At 52.1% G+C, this 24,275-nt stretch overlaps 1 protein-coding gene and 1 non-coding gene across 2 annotated transcripts in view; both read right to left on the bottom strand.

Moving 5' to 3' along the window:
• NFKB1 (nuclear factor kappa B subunit 1) overlaps window positions 1–9,676 on the bottom strand; it is a 41,137-nt gene extending 31,461 nt beyond the window's left edge. Inside the window, exons 1-3 of the mRNA XM_049786531.1 lie at window positions 9,633–9,676; window positions 6,301–6,376; window positions 1,372–1,409 (exon numbers count right to left, since the gene is read on the bottom strand). Coding sequence (XP_049642488.1) covers window positions 1,372–1,409; window positions 6,301–6,376; window positions 9,633–9,671 — 153 coding nt within the window. The 5' untranslated portion in view covers window positions 9,672–9,676. The remainder of the gene's footprint in view (window positions 1–1,371; window positions 1,410–6,300; window positions 6,377–9,632) is intronic.
• LOC126028909 (U2 spliceosomal RNA) lies at window positions 4,391–4,581 on the bottom strand. The gene has a single exon (XR_007502594.1). It is a non-coding gene; the product is annotated as a U2 spliceosomal RNA (small nuclear RNA).
• Window positions 9,677–24,275: the final 14,599 nt, after the last annotated feature.

Genomic DNA, 24,275 nt, shown 5'->3' with positions numbered 1-24,275 from the left:
TAAGTGTGTGCCAAAGCCACACTTACTGCGACCATCATCTATAATAACCACTTTGCCTATGTATGGCTCTGCTTCACCACTCCTCTGTGATTCTCTTCAGGGACACCAATCTGACCAAACTTCAGGTACGCCAGTATTTGGGGTGCTATCAGCAGGACTCTTTTTGAGTACGTGCAGGAACCCTCCTCCTATCTTTTGTACTTCTGGAAGCCCTGGTAGCAAAAACCATGCCCACAAAAGCCTCAGAATTAGCAATAGTGCTTGGAAGTCCTGGACCATGTAGCTACAACCATCATCTCTGTAGGAACACCCCAGTTTACAAACCAATGTTTCTCTGAAGCCTCCCACTTCCCAGAAACAAATAAAGTAACAGGATAGTCAACTAGCAAAAAGAGCTTACTAAACCTTCTGACAATGACTCAGTGATCTCATTGGACATTCAATATTTTTTAACCATTTTCAACAATTTCAGTAATTTTCACAAATGCTGATATTGGACTTCTTCCCTACTCTTCCTTCTCTTTTTTCATTCTTTTATAATTTCACTCCACTTATTTATAAACAAATGTTTCATAATCAACTATGCCAACTGGATGATACATGCTCTTTAAATAAAGTAAATTAAAAAAAAAAGTTAATTGGGGGCCGGAGAGATAGTACAGCGGTAAGGCATTTGCCTTAGACGTAGAAGGATGGTGGTTCAAATCCTGGCATCCCATAGGGTCCCCCGAGCCTGCCAGGAGCAATTTCTGAGTGTGGAGCCAGGAGGAACCCCTGAGTGCTGCCAGGTGTGACCCAAAAACCAAAAAGAAAAAAAAAAGTTGATTTGCCAGTCTGTGGCTCACTGGGTCTTACAGTCTAGAGGAACCTGGGGGAGAATTCTAGGAGAGCAGACAATGTCTGAAGAGCTGGGACAGATGGGACACAGGATGCAGTGTCCCAGCATTCCTGAGGCAGCATTCCTGCATCCCCTGCCTGCAATGGCAGCACTACCCTGGCCCTTCCGGCATTTCTGTCTTCCCTCAGACATGTCTCTGCCTTACACTTAGGGACACCCTTTTAGGTCAGGCTCTGAGGTAGACTGCTTAACCTTCCACACTGGTCAGCCCACGTCCCTGTCTCAGCTGCTTTCTCTTCACTCATTCCTACAGCCATGGAGGATGCATGCCCCACATTCATGCAGAGAGCCCAGGATGGGGAGCGGGTCTCAGACACAGCTCTGGCCCTCCCAGGAGGGACATTAGGGGCCCTTCTCAGTTTCCGTGACTCAGTCCCCATCCCTTCCTCTAAAGTCCCCCTCAGTGGGGGAGGCCACATCAGTGGGGAGGAACTGAAATGAGGCCCCCATCCTCCCTGACCCCTTCCCCTTACCTGTTTGGGTTGCTCTAGTATTTGAAGATAGGGGCCATCTGCTGGAAACAAAAAGACAAAACGAGAGACTGTAAGCTTCTCAGATCTGCTGTCAGATGCCGAGAACAAAAATGGGAAAGAAGCATCTTTAACTGGGCTTTCTAACGCACACTTTCTTTTTCAATCATCATGAGACACAGTTATAAAGTTGTTCACGGTTAAATTTCAGTCATACACTTGTCCAACACTTGTCCTTTTCCAGGGCATATTTCCCACCACCAATATCCCCAGTTTCCCTCCTACCCTCCCCCTGGTTTCCCCTCTGCCTGCTTTTATGGCAGACATTTTTCATCTCTCTCTCTCTCTCTCTCTCTCTCTCTCTCTCTCTATATATATATATATATATATATATATATATATATATAAGATGTATGTATATATATGAACATATATATACACATATATGCACACATATATATCACTCATTCTTCCCCTTTTCACTTTCCCTTTTTAAATTTTTTCCCCTCCCCACCTTCCCTTCCCCCCTTTTCCCTCTTTGAACACTGGTTTACAATACGGTGACAGAAGAGGTATCATACCTATCACTTTCCCTCCTTTTAGCACCCAGTTTTTGTCCACAATGAGCATTCCCAACTCTCATCATCATGGCGGTCCTTTCTCTGCTTTTACTGTACTCCCTGCTCTTTGTGACAAGCTTCCTCCATGGACCAGTCCATAAATGGACATGGAGTGTATGATGTTGAGTGACATGAGTCAGAGGGAGAGGGACGGACGGAGAGTGACCAAGGTCACTTGTGGGATATATATATTAAACAACAGTATCTCCAGTAATCTCCAGAGAAAAGAGACATGGACCAGGAGGACAAACACATTTTTCCACTCAGCCCCCACCAGTACCTGGGACAGAGGCAGCCATGGCAGCCTTTGGGTGTCAGGAGGCAGCTCCTGTCAGCCCATCTCAGACACAGACCTCTGGTCTCTGAAACTCAAACTCTCTTCATTCCCTGGGGCTAGCAAGGCACCCAGAACTCAGCTTGCACACCCGGGGGTGGGGGTGGGGCTTGGAGCAGACATGGGCCCAGGAACTCCCAGCTCCCCTCCCCTGGTTCTGCTCTGGCACAGCACAAGTATTTTATTTTTTTGATTTGGGGGCCATACCTGGTGAGACTCAGCAGTCACGCATAGCTCTGTGCTCAGGAATCACTCCTAGTAGTGCTCAAGGACCATAAGGAATGCCAGGGATTGAACCTGGGTCGGCCACATGCAAGGCAGACATTCTGTGCTATTGTTCTGCACCCCCAAAAAACAATTCTGTTTTTTAGCAAAAGCATTTTATAAGCTCAGAACACAATCCAGCTGAGGGCCAGTGCAGGACAATGAACTATCACAGAGGCACAAAGAAAACCAGACACCCAGTTCTGATGCTATGACACCGGACTCTGGAAACGTCAAAAAATGTAAGATCCTCTGAGCAGACACTCACAGAAGAAAACAACCCAGTGGGTCTTCCAGGGCAGCAGGTTCATGACCCATCATCGCTCTGTAGAGCAAGCTGGGAAGGGCCCCGGGCTGGGACCAACAACCAAACAAACAAAAATTTAAAAAGACCGAAACTTAACAGTTTCTTCTTGTCTTTTCACCTGTCTTTTCAGTTCAGATACACAGAACTGTAAGGAGTAAAGGTATAACTATTTTTCATTACCAATAGGAGACATTCCATTAAAAAAATGACTGAATTGCTGGGGACTGGAGCAGTGGCACTACCCATAAGGCCTTGCGCGTGCTGGCTTAGGATGGATTGAGGTTCAATTCCCCGGCGTCCCATATGGTCCCCCAAGCCAGGAACAATTTCTGAGCGCAAAGCCAGGAGTAACTCCTGAGTGTCACCGGGTGTGGCTTAAAAAAAAAAAAAAAGTGAATTGGAAGGGAAGCAAACCAAGGAAAAATGGGAATGGATTAGATATTGTTCTAGCAAATTTCTCTTGTATGCAGAAAATACATATTTTCACAGCTTATGCCAGTCAAAAAATGCAGGACTGGTATGGAGGGCATTCACCTTGCACACAGCTGAGCCATACGGCTGACCCTCACGTCCCATATGGTCCCCTGAGCTTGGCAGGAGTCATTTCTGAGTGCAGAGCCAGGAGTCATCTCTGAGTACCACTGGGTGTGACCCCCAAACACACATACAAGCAAACACCCCCTCCAAAAAATAAAAGGCTAGAATTTAATTCCTGATGAGGAAATACAACTGATGAGAAACTGGAAATGTAACAAATACTGAATGTGGCCATGGCAGAGAGAGGGAAAAGGGAGGGAAAGGAGGAAAGAGGAGAGAAGAGCGAAAAGAGAGCACCGTGGGGAGCACCCACTGGGCTCCCCAGTCAGATTCCAGGTCCCTACCTCTCTGAACAACTCTACAATACTGGAAGTCTTGCTGTAATATTTTTGCTGCATGATTTAATTTTCTTCAAATCAGTGGCTTTCTTTTTGTTGTTGTTTTTATTATTTTATTTTAGGCATCATGATTCGCAATATTGATAATAGCAGTGTTTCAAGCAAAAACATTCTAGCACACACCCTCCATCAGAGCTTTCTTCTCCCTTTCCCATATCTTTTTTTTTTTTTTTTTTTTTTTTGGTTTTTGGGCCACACCCTGTGACGCTCAGGGGTTACTCCTGGCTATGCACTCAGAAGTTGCTCCTGGCTTCTTGGGGGACCATATGGGACGCCGGGGGATCGAACCGCGGTCCGTCCTAGGCTAGCGCAGGCAAGGCAGGCACCTTACCTCCAGCGCCACCGCCCGGCCCTTTCCCATATCTTAATATGCCACCTCCTATCTCACTAGTCCATAAAGTTGTATCTGCCTATTAAAGACAAGTTCCCAGTTTCGGTATGTCTTCTGATTTTTAAATACAGCCCAGAAAAGGCTGAGCACAGAAGATTTTAGCAACTTAAACACAAAGTGAAAAGTAGGTTTTGATGTTAAGTCAATTTTCTTTCTTTTTTTTTTTTTTTTTTTTGGTGCACCATTCCTGGAGGTACTGCAATACTGGGTCCATGTGTGGAGTGGACGGAGCAAGCTCCTATTCCAGTTCCTAGTGCCAAAAATCCATTTACTATGTTGTCGTCGGATAGACGACGTATCAGATATTAAACTGATAAGAACAGATACTACACTTGATCTTAGCCAGAAGGCCGAGAAGTGATTGTTAAGTCAAATTTCAACTCTTCCTGTGTGTTTGAAGAAAATCATGTTACGTCTCTAGTTTTAAGTTTTATCATCAGTTATAGTAGAGAAGCTTCTGTTTTTTTTTATTAAAGTTTATTTTAATTGACATCATTTATTAAATTGAGTAATGTAGGTGAAACATTTAGCAATCTTTTTTGATGAATTATAAAAACGTAAAGCAACAAATCAGTGACATCTAAGGTTAGGGATTTTTTTTTTTTTTTGGCTTTTGGGCCACCTGGTGGCACTCAGAAATAGCTCCTGGCAGGCTCGGGGGACCATATGGGATGCTGGGGATCGAATCTGTGTCAGCCATGTGCAAGGCAAATGCCCTACCTCTGTGCTATTGCTCCAGTCCCAGGTTGGGGATTTTCTCAGTGAAATGGTGCCTTTATTTTTCTCCTGTCAGGAAACTTGTTTAAAAGTCAAATCTTCTAGCAACAAAGATCCTACTGCAAGTATCTGTTTTAATGCGGATTTTCTTTTGGAGGTGTTTCCGTGCCCAGAGCAGACAGGCACAGTCTAACTAAATCAGACTCCATGTAGCCCCATCTGGTATAGACCACGGAGCTCTGCCTCCAGCGTGGGGTTCAACCCATGGCATGCCAGGGCCAAATGGTAATCTTACCTGAGGGTCAGACCAGCCCACACACAGCTGGAGGTGGGGGTGGGGGTCTGTGGCTGTTAATTAAAGTGGCCTGGAGGGGTGGGAAGGAGACTCGGCAGGAAGATGCAGCATGGAGAGAAGAGACACAGGCTGGTGCAGAGAGGCTGCTTAGCTTAGAAGCCATGTGAAATATGCATATGGCGGTTAGGGCCTAAATAGAACTTTATGTCTCCTGAAGCTTGTCTGACTGCTGTGGGTCATTTCTTTGCCATCATTCTGATACCTACAGACCCGGCAGGCCAGAGGGCTGTAGGCCCCAGGCTGAGTTGAGAAAGGCCTCTCCACACCGTGCACCAATAGGGCTTTATAATTAATGTTTAACACAACAGAGGCCTTGGAGTCCATGAAAGAAAGGACTGTAAAGGCAGAGGACCGGCTAATAAATCCTTGGGCCACTCCTGATCCTGGTAATGTCCATTCTGCTTTGATGGTGCCAGGGGTCTGGCAGAGGAAACAGACCCACAGAATGCCCAGGAGCTAGGAAGGGCTCTGTGTGGTGCAGACCAGGGACTTGCAATGGAAACAGCTGGAAATCAGGAGTCTGAGTAGAGCCTCCTCGAAACCTCTCTCTCTGTCTCTCTGTCTCTCTGTCTCTGTCTCTGTCTCTCTCTCTCTCTCTCTCTCACACACACACACACACACACACACTACTAACACAAACATACTCATACACTCAAACACACACAAACACATTCACACAGCCTCCTGGATAGTGGATTCATAGGGAACACCACGGCTGTCTGCCTGCTGCTGCTGCCGTGTGGAGAAGCATGCACAGACTGATGGTAGGATGGATGGACTAATGTATGGATGGCACCACTGGCACGTCACTGGGCCGTGTGGCCGTGACAGACGGAACAGGAGTCCCTGAGAGCAAGACTTGGCCCGAGGCCCAGCACCAGAGGATCACTAGGGTTCACTGGCCCCCCAACCACCACATGGCAGCAACATGAGCTCTGGCTCCTCTGTCTCCACAACATGCCTCACCACCGTCTCATCACCCCTACTAGCAGGATGGCGCCAGCCTCACCTGTGGGCAGAGCCATCTCTGGTTGGAAGAGCTCCGGGTGGAAGAGGGTGGAGTTCAGCGCATCCAGGGGGAACATCTGTGAGGAAAGACAAACCACCATTTCAGCATTTCTCCAGGGGCACCAATAGCCATGACATGGATAGGAGCAGAAGCAAAGGCCAAGGACTGAAGTAAGCCTGTCCACACCCAGAGTGTTTCAGGCAGGGCAGCTGGTCTTGGGCTTTCTCCAGGGATGCCGCCCCCCCACTCGACGCGCAATCGATCCCTCAGTACACGATCCACAGCTCAGCAAGCAGCAGGAGCACGCGGGCTTGGGGCCAGGACTCACAGGGTGGGGCTGTGGAGGTGTGGGGAGAAGCCTATCAACTCCCCAGTTCTGCTCTGTGCAAGGCAGAGGAAAGGAGCCTGCAGCTGGACACCCTGTGGGAGTAGCAGGCCTACCCCACCTGCCCATTATCTACCCCCCACCACACACACACACACACACACACTGGGCAGAGGGAAGGAGCCTGCAGCTGGACATCCTGTGGGAGTAGCAGGACTACCCCACCCAACCATCGCTCCCCCCACCACAGGCTTCAGCCCTCCTGGATGCCACAGTAGAGAAAGTGCTCTGGAACCAGGGTCTGGGGGTAGTTTCTGATGTGAGGAACATCACAGCACACAGGATCTGGCCAGGGTGCCTAAGGGAGCTGTGGAAGCTGCAGAAGCTCAGCCCAGCCAGAACCTTGACCATTCTGTGGCTGGTGGGCTCACAGGCATTCTGAGAAAGCCCCTCCTAAGGTGTGAGGTGGCCCCATCCAAGGGCAGCCCGCCCCTCCATCCACCATCCATCCACCTATCTGCTCATCTGTCAGTTCCCATCTCCGAGTCTGGGGTTTGTTTCAACACTAGTAAGTCTGCACAGCCCAGAAACCAGCCCTATTTCAGGGCTGTGTGTGTGCAAAAGAACCTAAAAGAAAGCTGTCCTTCTCCCAGGGAAAATGAGGCCCCAAGGTGACGGCACAAGAACATGCCTGACGGAGTCTCCTCCATCAGAAACTGTCAGGGTGCAGGCCTGGGACACCAGCGCCGAGTCAGGCCCCAGCACCCAGCCATGAGGGAGGCTCACAGGCTGAGCAAGCTTACATATGGCTCCCCCCACCCCGAGTCCCCAGAGCACTCGCTGCTGGGGAGAGCCTCCCACATCCCCCCCAAACCAAACCAGATCTTAGCTAGAAGTGCAGTGAGGCATGCTCACAGTGGGCAGGGGTACAGGGGAGCGGGGAGGGGGGAAGTGTGCACGAGAAAGGCCTCTGGAATGAAGGAAGGAAGGGGAGAGGTGAGATGGAGGGGTAGATGAGGAGAGGAGCGACCCTTAGCCAAACGGCAATGAATATCCCCGGCCAGGGATACCACTTCCTGCTACCCATGAGGCTGCTGGTCCGGGTCGGTCTACCCAGAAGCGGGTTCCTGGTTCCTTCCCAGCAGAGCAGCCCAGCCCCACCCTTTTGGTTTCACTTTCAAAGGCCCTTTGCATATGCAGATCAGGGAGTACCAGTGTTCCTGGCTGCCCTGGAATGCCAGGGTGGTGGCAGCCCCTGCCCTTCGGGGCCAGGCCCTGGCACTTTCCAGGTGGGTCAAACAGACCTCAGCCATCAGCACACAATTCCTTCACCCACATCCCACGCACTGTACCCCAGGAACTAGGCGTTTGTCTGCCCCTTCAGAGGTGGTAGCGGGGCTGACAGTCGGGGGGTGGGGGTGTGTACAGAGCTGGATTCACACTCCAAACTCTTACTCTAGGGAGAAGCTCAATGGGCCACGTGCGTGCGCGCGGCACACACACACACACACACACACACACACAGTCTCTGACTGGACTCCAACCCCCTACACACACACACACACACACACACACACACGCACGCACCATGTTCCCTGAGCACCACAACATATGGTACCCACACACAAAAATAAGTCATTGCATTTAAAAATAGTTATTGGAGCCAGAACGATAGTACAGCAGGTAGGGTATCTGCCTTGCACATGGTCAGGAGTAACCCCTGAGCACCGCTGGGTGTGACCCCCAAGAAACCGAAAGTTATTGCTGGGACAAGTGTCATAGTATAGCTGATCTGGCATTGGCCTTGCAGGCAGCTGGCTTGAGTTCAATCCCTGGCAGCCCTGAGAACGGACAAGAATGATTCTCGGAGGAGTCAGCCCTTGAACGCTACCAGTGGCCTAAACGAAAACAAACCGAAATTGCGATTGCCCCTCAGTGTCCTAGGTTCTGGGGTGACTCTGGATGATTTAAGGGCTGCTTTGCCAGGGGTGAGGCACTCAGTGAGATGGCACCTGCCTGCACGCTGAGCTGTCCGTCCTGTGTGTCCCTGTGTGTCTGTGTCACCCTGGTCGCTCCCTGTCTGTCACCTTCGATTTCAGCTGCACCGGGGTGGATGCGAGTAGCTCCACTCAAAAACATGGCCCAGGAACACAACTGTGAAACACGGCCAGAGGAAAGTCAGGGACAAAAATAAAGCGCTTTGGGGCCAGAGATATCACAGCGGTAGAACATTTGCTTTGCACATGGCTGACCTGGGATTCACAGCATCCCAAGCCTGCCAGGAGTGATTTCTGAGCACAGAGCTAGGTGTAACCCCTGAGAGCCACCAGGTGTGGCCCCCAAACCAAAATAAATTAATGTTAAAAAAAAGAATGAAGCACTTTAAATTCCAGAAGCAATATGTAAACATGTGCATCACACGAATGACCATATACATGTGTGTGCAGACATAAGAGTGGAACATCCATGACCAACACAGAACCGCTGGTGAGTGAATGTTCTTGTAGCCTTAGGTGTAAGGCCGGGGGACAAGGGGCTGTGTCTGTTCTTGCCACAGCTAAGGCATTTCTGCATGTCTTCAACAGGGTGAATGTATGAGTGTCTCTGTGTGTCTCCGTGTTTTTGTATCTGTGATCTGTGCATGCATGTGTGAGTACAACTGTGTATGAGTTGTTTATGTGTGTGAGTATGTGACTGGGTGTCTTTGCATGCATGTATTGTATATAAGTGTGTGTATGTCTGAGTGTGCATATCTCTGTGTCTGTGCATGTGTGTGTTGTGTACCAGTGTGAGTGTGTCTGCGTGTGTGTCTTTCTCTGCACTCTGGCAGGAAGAGGGTGCTAAGTGTGGGGGTCCCCCAGGAGCAGCTGGCACTCAAGGTCTCCTCGTTTTGACACAAATGTCCTCATCTCCAAGAGCATGCGGTGCCCTTACCTGGCCCCATGAATGTGCAGCACAACAGGCCCTGCTGTGATCAACCCCACTTCCCGGAAATGCGAGGACTTACTGGCTCGTGCACTCTCACGTACGGATCATCTTCTGCCATTCTGGGACTCTGTCAAGACAGAAACAGCATCACTGTGAGGCTCGGGGCACACAGGTCCCAGCACAGCCTGATGAGGTGGCACAGTGGTTCCTCCTTGGCAGGGGTGTTGCGTAATTCAGGAATTGCTGCTGATGTCTCCGGCCTCTACAGCCCCCAGGCCCCGGGCTCTGGTGAAACCTGTGGGGTTCCCACAGGTCCTGGACAAGGACAAGGCCACTTGGACTCACTTGGCCTGTCGTGGGGATGGTGGGCTGGGCTTGGCCAGCAGGGAAGGGCTGGAGGGACAGACGCATGGACAGTGGCCACTTCCTGCCCAAGTGCAGCCGACATGCAGCATTGTGCTGTCATGGCTGCCACCTCCCATAGGGTCGCCCACCCCTACTCTCCCTGAGTTTCTAAGGAGGGAGCATCAGGTGGAGGGCGCCCACCTTGAAGGAAGACATAGGACACTCAGGGACAGCTGTGCTCCCTCCAGGACAGGCCCTTTCCCTCAGGGGACTGGGCAGAAACCCAAGATGAGCAAAAGTCTCTGCAGGTCATGCTGAGCTGCACACCAGAGAGCACCAAGTGCCATCAATGGCCACAGGCTGGTGTGAGAACCAAGAACTCCTCGTACTGACCTGTCCACGTTCCTCTGCACAGCGGCTTCTAGGGGAGATGGGGTGAGGGACACACCCAGGCACCCAGGACTATTTCAACCGTAGCCACTTTCTGCCCTCCTGGCTGGCACACAACATGGAAGGTGACTGGCACGTGCCAAGAGCCCAGGGCTTGACTGCAGACCAGGGAGCACAGGGTGCCCGTCTGTCTCTCTGTCTCTCTGCTTGATCAGAGGCAACTGTGGACACCCTAGTTAGAAATGATGGGGTATGATCTGCAGTAATAGGGGAGTTTAGTGTCTTGCCTTCCCCATCACCTTTGTTATCCCTTCCCCAACTTCCTGTCCAACTCACTCGGATAGTGAGACCCTCCCACAGCTGGGAGAGGTCTGGGGTTGATAATTAAGAGTGGCCAGTGGGGAAGGAGAGGCAGACTCAGCAAGAAGAGCAGAGACAGCCTGGATACAGAGGCAGCAAGATGGATGGAGGACAGCTGAAGGAGGTTGCTTAGAAAGTCTAGCTTAGAAGCCATGTGAGATAGGCACATGGTGGTTAGGGCCTGTAATAAAGCTGGATGACTCCTGAAGCTTCATCTGACTGCCTGTGGATCATTTATTTTTTTGTTGTTGATTTTTTGTTTTTGGGTCACACCCGGCAGCGCTCAGGGGTTCCTCCTGGCTCTACACTCAGAAATCGCTCCTGGCAGGCTCGGAGGACCACATGAGATGCCGGGATTCGAACCCCAGTCCTTCTGCATGCAAGGCAGGCGACCTACCTCCATGCTATCTCTCCAGCCCTGTGGATCATTTCTTCACCGTTACCTACAGACCCTCAGGCCTAAGGGGCTACAGGCACGGGGCCCGGCTGGGCCTAGAAAGGCCTCATCATCCATCCATCCATCCATCCATCCATCCATCCAATAATAGGATTCATTAATAATTAATTAAGGCAACAACCTTGTTTCAAGTTTTTTTTGTTTTGGGCCACACTCAGCTGTGCCCAGGGCTCATTCACTCCTGGCTCTGTGCACAGGGTTCATTCCTGGCTCTGCACTCAGGGATCACCCCTGGCAGGGTTCTGAAGGACTATATGGAGGTCCCAGGATAGATCTGGCGTCAGCCAGATGTGCTAGGCAGATGTCCTAACTTGCTGTACTATCAATATAGCCCATCAATTTGATTGTATCATTAGAAATAAATATTTTAATAGAACAAAAGACACGATGACACTTGTGCCAAGTTTCACTCCAACACTGGAACGACAACAGAGCCAGGGAGCACGGCTCTGTGCAAATTGTCCTGGGGAGGAATACCTGGGTATACTAATTATGCAGGATCCTGAAGGTGCCACTTGGGATGTTCCTCATGGCAAGTGAGCAGCAGTCTGTGTCCATAGGGACAGGAGGGCATAGGGCAGGAAAGGCCATGGTCCCTCCACTCCAAAGGGGCTCTGCACACACCCTGAAGGCAAGACCCCAAGTCTCCTCTGCACTTAGGGATCACTCCTGGTAAATGCTCAGGGGCCCAATGGGGTCAGGAATAAAATCCACCTGGGTTGGCTGCCTGTAAGCTCAGTGTTTCGAGTGTGACCATGCAACAGAGTACTTGTCTGGCACTTGGGAGACTCTGGACTGGGTGCCCAGCAGAGGACATGAGGAGGGCAGAGAAAAAAAACAAATGCACAGTAATGTGTGAGCTTCAGAATCGGGCCTGCTCTGGCTTTCAGCCCTGCGTCTGCTTCAAAAATCCTTCCACAGTGGCTACTCACACATGCTCAGGGGTGCCATCAGTGGCCATGGGCACAGAGATGATTGCTGACAAGTTCCACTGTTTGTCAGAGAGAGGCTCTGACCATCCGTGTTCAGGTGTGGGCTCTGGGCTATGAGGATGCTCAGAAGTGTCCTGGGATCAGAGCAATAAAAAAATAAATAAAAGGGTGTGGTTTTTGCCTTGCACATGGCTGACTTGGGTTTGATCCCCAGAATCCCATACGGTCCCTTGAGCCTGCTGGGAGTAATTTCTGATCGAAGAGCCAGGAGTAATGCCTGAGTGCTGCTGGGTGTGGCCCAACAGCCAGAAATAAAAAAGAAAGAAGTGTCCTGGGTGTTCTTGGTGGCAGAGCAGAGCACAGACCTCACGTGTATGCTGTGACTGTGGGCTCCATCCCTTGGACAGTGAGCAGACGGATAAAGGGGAAAAAGGAATTGAGCCGTCAGCTGCCCTCAAGGACCGTTCTCTTTCCCCATAGCGGGGAGACCTGAACTGCCTCCCATGTCACTGACCTCAAGGGTTTGGTGACAAAACAAACACTGACTTTGAAGCTCACCAAATGGCCTGTCCATGTGCACTGGGCTGCCTTTCTGTGCTCAGGGTAGGAAATGGGAGAGGGGCCCCTTCAGCACTTGTGGCTCTGCACTCCGGAATCACTCCTGCGGGGCCAGGGTACCCGAACTGGGGATAGAACCTGGGTCTATCAGCTGTGTGTAAGTCAAGCACCTTCCCTGCAGTGCTATGGCCTACTAAAACCTGTGACTGGTGCGTGTGAGGGCCTCCCGGCTGATCCCTTTGCAGCTCCCATTCCTGCCCCAGAATGTTCTGGTGAAGCATAAGTAAAGACCACATACACAAAGACGGGGGTGTGCATGTTTCTCTTTAGGGAGCCCAGAAGGTTAGGGTACAGCATGAGGGGGGGCTCAGAGCAGGACCTTTGGGGGGCTAGAGTGGCCCCTGGAGCACGGAAAGCACAAAGAAGGGGTGTTGGAGGAGAGGTGGGGCGTGGTGTGAGGCCAGCGCAGACCTTGAGCACAGCACCAACGGCAAGCACGGACATGCTCCCTGGCTCACTCTCTGCTGCCAGGAAGAGCAGGAGGCGGAGGCTGGGGCAAAGCAGTGCCAGGCCACCTGCCTCTACCAGGAAGTGCTATGTTGGGAAGGGACCCCCCAACCCTCACACCCTGCACAGCTCTGCGCAGAGTACTGAGGCTTGGGGGACAGGGGTGCTGTGCATCCCACTCTCATTCCTCCTGGCCTGGGAACTGAGAACCCCTGAGAAATGGTTACTCAAGTGAAGTGGGAAAGAGCTGGGAAGGACCAGAGGACCAGAGGGCTGGGCCATTCAGGAGAGTGTGTGACATAGGAATGGGGGGGGGGGTGCTCGCTCTTCCATTTAGCACAGACAGGTTCTGTCACCCCCAGGTCAGGCATCCAGACCTATTTCACTCTCAAGGAACCCCCAGGGCCCCAGAAGGCGTATGTGCCAACCTCATGTTCAGTGGGTCACAGGCGGTGACCCTTGGAGACCCCTGTCTCTCTTCCCTTCCCCTGCTTGTCCTTCTGGAAGTCTGGGTCACTCTTCAGTCTCCTGGTCACCTCCAAGTCAGTCATAGATACCTAGACCTAACTTTATAGGCACTTTCCTCCTTAAGCTTCTCAAAAATCTGGCTTCCCAAAACTCAGCTTAAAAACACAAGCCAACACAGGGCATCTAATTGGATTGCAGCCCATCAAGGCAGAGTTATCAGGGACTGGCATCAACAGAAATGTATAGTATACATGTATAGTACGGAAATGGCCTTGTTTTGGGTGCCTTTTTCTGTATTTTTTTGTTTTGTTTGTTTGTTTGGGGGACACATCTGGCAGAGCTTAACGCTTACTTCTGATTCTGTACTTAGAGATTATTCCTGGCAGGGATTGGGGGACCATATGGGGTGACAGACATTGAACCTGGGTCAGCCAGGTACAAGGCAAAGTGCCTTCCCTGCTGTACTACTGCTAAGGTCCCTTGGGTGCAATTTAATTCCTCTCCTCCAAAATGCAAATTCCTAGGATCCCTGCTCAGTTAGAACTGTTTTTATCTTTTTTTTTTTTTTTTTTTTTTTTGGTTTCTGGGCCACACCCGGCAGTGCTCAGGGGTTACTCCTGGCTATCTGTTCAGAAATAGCTCCTGGCAGGCACGGCGGACCATATGGGACACCAGGATTCGAACCAACCACCTTTGGTCCTGGATCGGCTGCTTGCAAGGCAAACGCTGCTGTGCTATCTCTCCGGCCCAGAACTGTTTTTAAAAAAAAAGACAGTCATTTGAGGCCAGAGAGATGGCAGAATGGGCCAATATGCAGAGTTTATATACAAGAGGCATGGGTCAATTTCAGGCACTGAACTAGGAGTGATCCACCCCCATAACCCTGCCCTTTTTGCCCAAAATAAAATAATCTTTTTGACTTCTTAGATGTTTAATTTATGTAAATCATTATGGGCTCGTGTAGTGCCTTAAGTACTTTCCTGAATAAATATCCAGCAGAAGTAAAACAAAACAAAACAAACCCTTCAAGTGTGATTTGATTTGTGTTCCTTGCCTCTACGTGTTACTTCCCACTTAAAATCTCTCCACTTCTTCCTTCCTTTCCTCAGGCACCTCTGCTGTCCAATAAAGCAGCCTCCTGGGGAACCATGAAGCTGACACCCCACTCAGAAGAAAAGACATCAAAGCTGATAATCCTGTCTTCATCATCACAGACTGCTTGTTGTTCTCCTCAGGGAAGAAAAAGACCTTCAACAAATGTGGAGGAGGAGGAGGAGGAGAAAAAGGAGGAAGAGGAAGAAGAGGAGGAGCAGGAGGAGCAGGAGGAGGAAGAGGAGGAGAAAGAGAACAAAGAGGAGAAAGAGAAGGAAGAGGAGAAGGAAGAGGAGAAGGATGAAGAGTTGTTCATTCCCTCTGTGCCTAAAATTCTTGTCTTGGAAGGCACATTTCCTAAGACAATTAAGTCAATTATTTCTTTGTTCAAATGAATTGCAATATTCCAATGAATATCAAGTTAGGTAGGTTAATAAGGAAACCCGTCATTAACATTTTTCTTCCTTCATTCCTGATATGTTAGGACTGATTTCTGAAGACCAAACCTGAAAGATGCTGGCCAGAGAGCTGGTACAGGTCACTTGCCTCACCTGTGGTTGGCCCAGGTTTGATCCCTGTATTCCATATTGTCCCCTGAGCCTGCCAGGGGAGATACCTGAGTACAGAACCAAGAGCACTCTGGGTGTGGCCCACAACAAAACCCAAAAGAGAAATATTGCTATGCTCTGTCATTGGAACACAGTATCATATATTTACACACAAATTCCTTGGTAAATAAGAATGCATTATTTATTTTAAGTAACTGTCATTCTGACAGACCAAATGCATGGTAGTCATCACATTATTTTGCAAATGTGAATGATACTTTAGAGAGGTGCTTAATTCCGCATAGGGTTAGATTCTTTCCTGCTCGAGTTGGCAAAATGCTGAAGAGTTCCAAAAGGCTCAAATTTAGGGATCTCAAACAGTACCTACATGGCTCGTGGAGCCTGTAGCACTACCCAACACGGCTGCAAACACAGCTTCAGGACATGACTGTAGAACACGGATGCAGGACATGGCTGCACAACAGACTATAGAACACTGTTGTAGAACACGGTTACTGAACTTAGCTGCACTACAGGACATGGCTACAGAACACAGCTTTAGGACACGTCTATAGAACAAAGCTATAGAATACTGCTGTAGAACATGGCTACAGAACACGATTACAGCTACAGAGCATGGCTGCAGAGCATGGCTACAGAACACATTGCCAACACAGCTATACAATATGTCCACAGAACACACTGTGCAGCCCAACATGCCAGCCCCTTTCAGAGAATGCCCAATCAGGCAGTCTCTTTCTCTGCTTGTTGGCAGCAACAAGCACAATCAGACACATACAGGAACGTGTGACAATTTTTAAAGATGACTTTCAGGTGTGACTGTATGCGAGAGGTTTGCACAGAGGCAGAGCAGAAGTGGGATTCATGGACAGGCTGTGACAGGAACTGGGTCCAACTCCTAGGCCCAGCACCAGTGGCTTTACTCTGAGCTCTTCAATTCTGGCTGCAGATTTACAGGTAAATGCCATGTTTGCAGAGCTCTGGGAGCACTATTCTGAGATTCCTCTAATTGCAAAGCAGCAGCAGACTTGGCTGAGGGGTGCTGGGCACCCCAACCCCCTTTTGGGCCAATGCATCTAGTCAGCTTCCACTCACTAAATGTGGATGACTAAGAGATGCCCACAGACTACTTCCTCTGGGCAAGTGCCAGTGTTGAGATGCAGAGAAACTGGCCCAGCCGACAAAGCTGCAGTTCTTCCCTGTAGGGGCACTTTTTGGTTTTTCTTTCCTTTTTTTTTTTCTTTTTTGGCCATACCGGGTGATGCTCAGGGGTTACTCTTGACTATGTCCTTAGAAATTGCTCCTGGGGCCCGGAGAGATAGCACAGTGGCGTTTGCCTTGCAAGCAGCCGATCCAGGACCAAACGTGGTTGGTTTGAATCCCGGTGTCCCATATGGTCCCCTGTGCCTGCCAGGAGCGATTTCTGAGCAGACAGCCAGGAATAACCCCTGAGCACCGCCGGGTGTGGCCCAAAAAACCAAAAAAAAAAAAAAAAGAAATCGCTCCTGGCTTGGGAGACCATATGGGACGCCAGGGTATCAAACCACAGTCTGCCCTAGACTAGTATGTGTACTGCTCAGCCCTCACCTCTTGATTTTTCAATGAGCTGATTATCTTGCTTGATAAAGTGCCTCTAAGATACTGAAGTGACAAGATACTCCTTTCTTGTACTTCCCTCTGAGAAGGCCTGGGGTCCTCAGTGGTAAATGCTTTTTGGCAACCTGGCCCCCCAAGAGAGATGGTTGGAGGACTAGGTGCTTGGCTAGCATGTGCCCAGCCCCATTCCAACCCCAGCATTGCATGTGTCCCCCAGTATAGAGCTGGTGTGCTCCAAACTCCCTTCTACCAGTAAATGAAGAAATAAACACTATTCTATTGCCATTGCCCCCTCCTTTCTTCTCAGAAAACAGGTGGTGATTTTGGTCCTTGAGAAGAGACCCTCAACACTGCAGCAAACACCCTGTGGCAGCATTTTGCTTGCAGAGATCAGAGACACATTTTTGTGATTGGAGATACAGAATTTGCATTTCCTTGGTTAGTGCTTTTTCTTTTTCTTTCTTTTCTTTGGGAGGCTGGTAGCCACCCTCAGTGGTGCTCAGGGGTTACTCCTGGCTCAGTGCTCAGAAATCACTTCTGACAGGTGGGGGGGCATCAGGATACAGGGGATTGAACCCGGGTCAGCCATGTGCAAGGAAAACTGTAATGCTGTACTATCTCACCAGCTCTAGTGATTTTTCTTTATACAATTTACTGCTTAAACTTTACTCGCAAAAGAAACCAGTCATAAAGAATCTTTGAGCTCTTCTTTAGAGCTATACCAGTCTGGACTTTTCTCAGATTAAGAAACTGAGCCTTTCTTTTTTTTTTTTTTTTTTTTTGGTTTTTGGGCCATACCCAGCGATGCTCAGGGGTTACTCCTGGCTGTCTGCTCAGAAATAGCTCCTGGCAGGCACGGGGGACCCTATGGGACACCGGGATTCGAACCAACCACCTTTGGTCCTGGATTGGCTGCTTGCAAGGCAAACGCCGCTGTGCTATCTCTCCGGGCCCTTTCACACACACACACACACACACACACACACACACACACACACACACACACACACACACACACACACAGATGCCCCTGGCACAGAACAAACAGCATTTCCCAGACAACGTCGAGCCAGCCCACCTGCTCACTCTAATGCACAGTCTTTATGGGGTGCAGGAGGGCAAAGAAAGGCTGAGCCTTTCTTAAAGTTTGAACCTACTAATGCCTACTCAAAGTGTGGGTCAGTTAAAAGCTGGCAATAAGATTTCGACCTGGTGGTAAAATGTAATAGAAAACTCTTTGTTTTGTTTTGGGGTCACACCCAATTGCACTCAGCAGTTACTCCTTTCTCTGTGCTCAAAAATTACTCCTGGCAGGTTCATGGGACCACGAGATGCCAGGGATCGAGCCCAGGATCAACCGCATGCAAGGCAAATTTCCTCCCAACTGTGCTATCGCTCTGGTCATAATAAGCTCATTTTTTCCCCTCCCAATCATTCTGGTCATAAGAAGCTCATTTTTATGAGGTATGAAGGAGTCCATTTCACTATTCCAAGTTCAGAAGATCAGCCATGGAACTGCAGTCTGACTGGTCATTACAAAAAGTAGAAACCACACGTGCTGCCTATTCAAAGCCTAAAATAATGGACAGATTTATGATGAATACTCCTATAAAAACACCTTCACCCACAAACTATACACTAGTAAAGATTTAATATATAAACTTGTTTTTGGGGGCGGGACCACAACCCAGCATTGCTCAGGGGTTACTCCTGTTGGTGCTCGAGGCTTGGCACTCACGTTGGCCCAGTGCAAGTGTGGCTGTACTCTAGCTCCGACCCTTGTATAGAAAAACTGAACAAAGAAGAATCACATTCCTTTCAGGCAAAACTGTCAAGATTTGAGTCACTTGCAGGAGGGTGATTTCTTCCAGTACTTGTTTCCCCCATGCCCGGCTGACGTGCAAGCCCAGGTCGGGGTCTTTTGCATATGCAGGGACTGCTGGTGGCACCCTGCCCTTCCCTGCTCTGCTCGCATGGGACAAGGGGCCCACTAACAAAAAAGGAGGCTTCTACTAACTGGGATTCCTTAGTCTGAATCTGTTTTCAAACGCTGATCTTTCTTTTTCTTTTTCCGGACTCACACTGGTGGTGGTGCTCAGGACTCGAGGCTTTGCTCCGTAGAGGTGCTTGGGGACTTAGACCCAGGACTGCTGTGTGTCAGCAACAGGCACTACTGTCTCTGTAGCCCCACCCCGCAATCCACAGCCCAGTGCTCTTTCACAGTGACAGTGATCACACACACACACACACACACACACACACACACACACACAGAGATGCCCCTGGCACAGAACAAACAGCATCTCCCAGACAACGTCGAGCCAGCCCACCTGCTCACTCTAATGCACAGTCTTTATGGGGTGCAGGAGGGCAAAGGCGGTGAGCAAAGACAGTCCCCTCAAAGTTGGGCAGTGAACTTGGATCAGGTACCACTTCGTTAGGAGCGGAACTTTCTAGAAGGGCCCAAGTGCTGATACACCGCACTGCACTGCATTGTCCCCTTTGCCTGAGTTCTCGCCAGAGACAATCCTGCTCTGGTCTCTGATTCATAATGTCAACAAAGCGAGCAGCCAACCCGAACGCGCTAGAACAGAGGAAGGACCTCTAGAGGAGTGGGGTAAGTTGCACAATGCCAGCCTCTTTCGTCACACTCCCTGCCTGCGGTGTGGTCAGAAAGGGGGACCCTGTTGGCATCACTCACTCTGACACCTACCACAGACAGAGCTGGTGAGGAAGCAAAGGAAAGCATGGGTCACTTTCACAAAGACCCCCCCAGACACTCAGATCTCCCCTCTGAAGGTGCTTCAATCTCTCAGTTGCTCCTCAGACTTCTCCCAGCCTCGAGCTCACTGGAGTTGATGAAGTAATCACTCCCCCCAGACGCTCTAACGTTCAGCGTCCCTGAACAGGTGTGCAGGGTAAGGACGAGCCTGCCCAGCCGGTGGCTGCTGGGCCCCCCTCCGAGGCCCGAAAAGGGTCCATTCTTGGGAAGAGGGGGGCAGCGGTAGAAAGCACCTGGCCAGCTCTGCTGAGCTTTCCCAGACCAGCGACCGGCCCCAGTTGCAAGACCTGTGGTCAGAAGCGCGTGGCAACGAAATCTCAGCTCCTGCGGGCCAGCTGAGAGCCCAGCCACTGAGGCCAGGGCAGCAGTGAAGGCTCCAGGGTGAGCCACAAGGAGGAAGTGTCCAGGTCAGGGCCCTGTTTTTGGGCCCTGTTTTTGTACCTAGAGGCCAGCACCTACGAATGAGGTTCGAAAAAAGAGGCCCGAGTGCTGAGTGCAGGGGGTCGTCTGGGTGGAGAAAAGTGAGATCAATCAAGGCCAGTGAGAGATTTCCCCATGATCAGCCTAAGCGGCCCGGCCCTCTGCCCGCCGGAGTCTGGTCCCTGCGATGAGTAAGCGAGTGGCTTGGCGCGCCCGGGCCAAGCCCCGGAGACGCGCTCCCTGGCCGGGGAGGTGCCACCTCTGGCGGGTTTGGGGGAATTCCTTGCCTGTGCGTGGTGTCTGCTCGCCCGCGGCACCTCGGCCGTGGGCTTGCAGGAGAGACGCGAGAGGACGCCACAGGAAGCGGCCCTTTGCTTCCTGCCTTGCCCGGCTCAACACAGACAACCCTCGGCTCTAAAGTGTCTACACTTCACAAGAAAATAAATAAATAAATAAATAAATAAGTGTTTACACGATTCGCTCCGTGCCGCCGAGAGCCACGCAGCCGGCCGGTCTCTCGGAAGCACCGGCAGGAGCCGCCTCGGTGCGGGCTTCGGCGCGGCCCGGCCCTGTGCGAGTCGCGCGCGCGCCGGAGCGGGCGGGACCGGGGGCGGCGGAGGGTCCCGCCTGGGGGTCGCCCGGGAGTTCTCGGGGCTCGGCGAGCCTGCGGGCTCCGTGCGCCCGGGAGGCCGCGGCGGGGGCGGCGAGCGCGGGGCAGCGGCCACCCCGGGCCGGCCGGGCCGCGCGCAGGTGCCGCGGGTGGCCACGGGCGGGGCCGGGCCGAGGCCTGCCCGCGCTTTCGCTTCGGGGCGCTCCGGGCGGCGCGTGCCCTGCGGCGGGCCCCGGGCGGTGTTGGGTCGGGAGCCGCTTACCGAGCGGGGCCGGGCGGGCGCGGGCGAGGGCGAGGGCGGGCGGGCGCGCGCGGGGCCCTCGGCGGGCGGCGGGACCGGCCGGGCGGCGTCTGCGCCTGCTGCTCGGGCCCGCGGCGAAACCTCCTCTTCCTGCGGCCGCGCCGGTCGGGCTCGGCCTCGGCGCTCGCGCTGCTCTCACTTCCTGCTGGAAATTCCCGCTGACGTCGAGCGCGGCCGCGGACCGGCACGGGGCGGGGGCGCGGCGGGAGCCCCGGGCCCGGGCCTCCGGGAGCCGCCGCCCTCTCCTCGCCCCTCGCACCCCGGCCCGCGCCCGGGTCGGGCTGCCGGGCCGGGCCGGTGGGCACCGCAGACGCCTCCCCGCAGCCCTCCCTGCCTCCGGGCCTCGGGCACCGCGGCGCCGCGCTGGACGTCGGAGGGCGGGCCGGCGTTTCCCCGGGCAGCACCGGTGGCCGGCCCGTCCGCCCCGGGCTGGGCCTTCCGAAGCGCCCGCGAGCCGCGCTCCGGGGCGCTCGCCACCCCGGGCGCCGCCCTGCGCAGGCCCCGGGGCCGTCCACACCCAGGGGGGCCGCGCGGACAACACGCGCAGCTCCTGAGACGAGCTCCCAGGTCACCCCCCCCCCGGCCATGGCCATGGCAGGAACAGCCGAGCACGACGTTTGGGGGACTTACGTGAAGGACAACTCGTCCGGGAGAAGAACTTGGCCTCAGGGCTCGGGGACCCGTCCAGCCTACCCGAGGTCGCAGCCTTGACACCGAAAGCTCACGACCGCGAAAGCCGGGGATGCCCAAGACCAGCACTGCCGCAAGAGTTTAGAGCTCGGACCCTCCTGTGCGGGAAGCTCACCGCCAAGGAAGAGCGAGCGCTACAGGGTCATGCGGGGCTAGGAGGGGACAGTCGCTGGAGTTCATCCCACACAGTGGAAAGCAAGCGCCAGTCCCCACTGATCCGGAGTCTGTCCCCCCCACCATAATCAGATACTGAGATTCTCAGCCCCACGAGGAAGGCACTAGGCTGTGGGGTCTTTGCGAGGTGGTCGGTGCAGAGGCCAGAGTCTGGCCGGGCGGGAGTTGCATGCTAAGGGCATGCACTCCCGATCACCATCACCGTTGGTGCTACTGTACTGACAGGGTTAGTCTGTCTCTTCCTGATACAACAGGACTTTTGCTTTCTCAGCCAGAGCTCCTGACAGAAAGCCATTGTTGGCATACGTGGGAGAGCAAGATGGCACACTGACCGACACTAAAGCACAGTGTCTGCATTTCTGTTTGTCTACATTTAATAAAAATAAAAGAAATAATACAAAGAAATCATGGTTTCCTGGGACCAGCGAGAGTCCCGGAGAAGCTAGAGCTGAGGCTTTGTACACGAGGACCCCCATCTCTGGTCCTACTCACCAATGGATCTTGAACAACTCTGGGAACACTTGACACCGTGGAGCAGGAGGTCATGAGCTCGATGCTGGGGGATCCTCAGGGAGACTACCACCCTGAAAATGTGGGAGCAGCCCAGCCCAGCCCATGTGACCCTACCCCTAAAGTAACAAGGGAGGGGAGGGAGAAAGTAAGAATGTGGGAAGGGAGGAGACCCAGAACTCAGAATCCGTGTTCCCAAATACCCAGCCTCCTGTTGGTTCTCTAAAGCATATTCATAACACTTAGAACACGGCTAGGAGATAATAAGTGTGAAAAGCAAGATTCTTTTCTAAAATAATATAAAACCGAGAGCCAGCCAGAAATGGGAAATGCCTATGATTTCACCAAAGAATTGGCTGCAAAGGCACCTCCTCCTACATGCAGAGAGCACGGGAGGTAGGGACATGAAAGAGGAGGGTGGAAGGATGAGGAGGGGTGAGCCAAGGAGGGTGGAGGAGTACCTGTGTCAGAGTCCCCTAGTAGACCAGGCTAGGGTACAGGGGTGGTTCTGTGAGTAAGGCAGGAGTCTGAGTGGGCGGAGTGAGGTAATCTGAGACTATCACTGTCTGCCTTTGACGCAGAGATGGGTGCTCTATCTCTGGCTCCTTCACAAAAACCACCAAGTAACCTCTCTCTTTTTGTTGTTGTTGTTTTGTTTTGGTTTTTTGGTTTTTTTTGGTCACACCCGTTTGATGCTCAGGGGTTACTCCTGGCTAAGCGCTCAGAAATTGCCCCTGGCTTGGGGGCACCATATGGGACAGCGGGGGATCGGGGATCGAACCGCAGTCCTTCCTCCTCGGCTAGCACTTGCAAGGCAGACACTTTACCTCTAGCACCACCTCACTGGCCCCAAGTAACCTTCTCTTGCTCTCTGTGGAAAACAATCTTCCTGGCATTCACCAATAGGGTTTACGGTCTCCTGACTCTCCCCAGAAGGCCCAGGGCCTGCTCAGCCCGTTGGGCCCAGGGTCAAGGTGAGTGTCCGAAGGTGATGAAGCAGGGCTGGGGTGACCTGGAGATTCCTAGGGATTGCACGTGGGCTGCCACATGCCTTCGCCCTGTACCCTCGCCAGATCCCCATTTTTGTGGCTTTCATAGCAAAGAGGTCCTCAGTGAATGAACTGTGTAAGCAAAACCGTTGCCATTTCAGTGTCCCCTCAAGCCACAGGACGGACATGGGTTCCCCTGCACTGCGGTAGTCAGCCACTCCCTGGGCAATGGAGCCCCACACACTTGCAGGGTGTCAGGGTGTCTGGGACAATGCCCCAGAAATAGCCTGACCCTTGTTGACCAGGTGTCCTGGGCAGTCCCAGCTGTCCTCTGGGTGATGAGCCAGGCCTCAGGGAAGGAAGCAAGCACGGGGCTGGGGTTAGCGCTCACCACCCCAGAAGCCAGGAAGGGCTTCTGCTGCTCGTGGAACTGGTCTGGAGCTCAGGAGTGGGGTGCACGGGCTTCCCCAGAGCCAGGCCCTGCTTCTCCCCAGTTCCAGAGAAGAGAGACAGGATTTCCCCTAAAATTTCATGGCTAGTATGTGTTTCTCTCTGTGTGTGAGTGTGTGTATGAATGTGTGAACCAGGATCAGAGACCTGAGAAGCTGCTACAGGGTCAACGCTCCTGCCACATCTACGGAACCAGTGAAGGGGGGAGAGTGTGAACTCCAGGCCAACATGACACAGAGAGAGAGAGAGAGAGAGAGAGAGAGAGAGAGAGAGAGAGAGAGAGAGAGAGAGAGAGAGAGAGAGAGAGAGAGAGAGGAGTGTGAGAGGAGTTTGTGTGTGAGAAAGTGTGAGTGGGAAGGTGCGAGTGTGCTAGAGTGTGTGGGAGAGGGAGAGTTTGTGAGGGGTAATGCATGAGAAGGAGAGGGTGTGTGAGAGGGAGAACGTATATGCGAGGAGAGTCTGCAAAAGAGCATTTGTGAGAGGAGTGGTGTGTAAGAGTGTGAGAGAGGGAGGCTATGGGTG

The sequence above is a fragment of the Suncus etruscus genome, chromosome 14 (genome assembly GCF_024139225.1).
Source record: "Suncus etruscus isolate mSunEtr1 chromosome 14, mSunEtr1.pri.cur, whole genome shotgun sequence".
Classification (NCBI taxonomy): Eukaryota; Metazoa; Chordata; class Mammalia; order Eulipotyphla; family Soricidae; genus Suncus; species Suncus etruscus.
The sequence above is the reverse complement of the archived record's forward strand: the minus strand, read 5'-3'. Positions and strand labels throughout refer to the sequence as shown.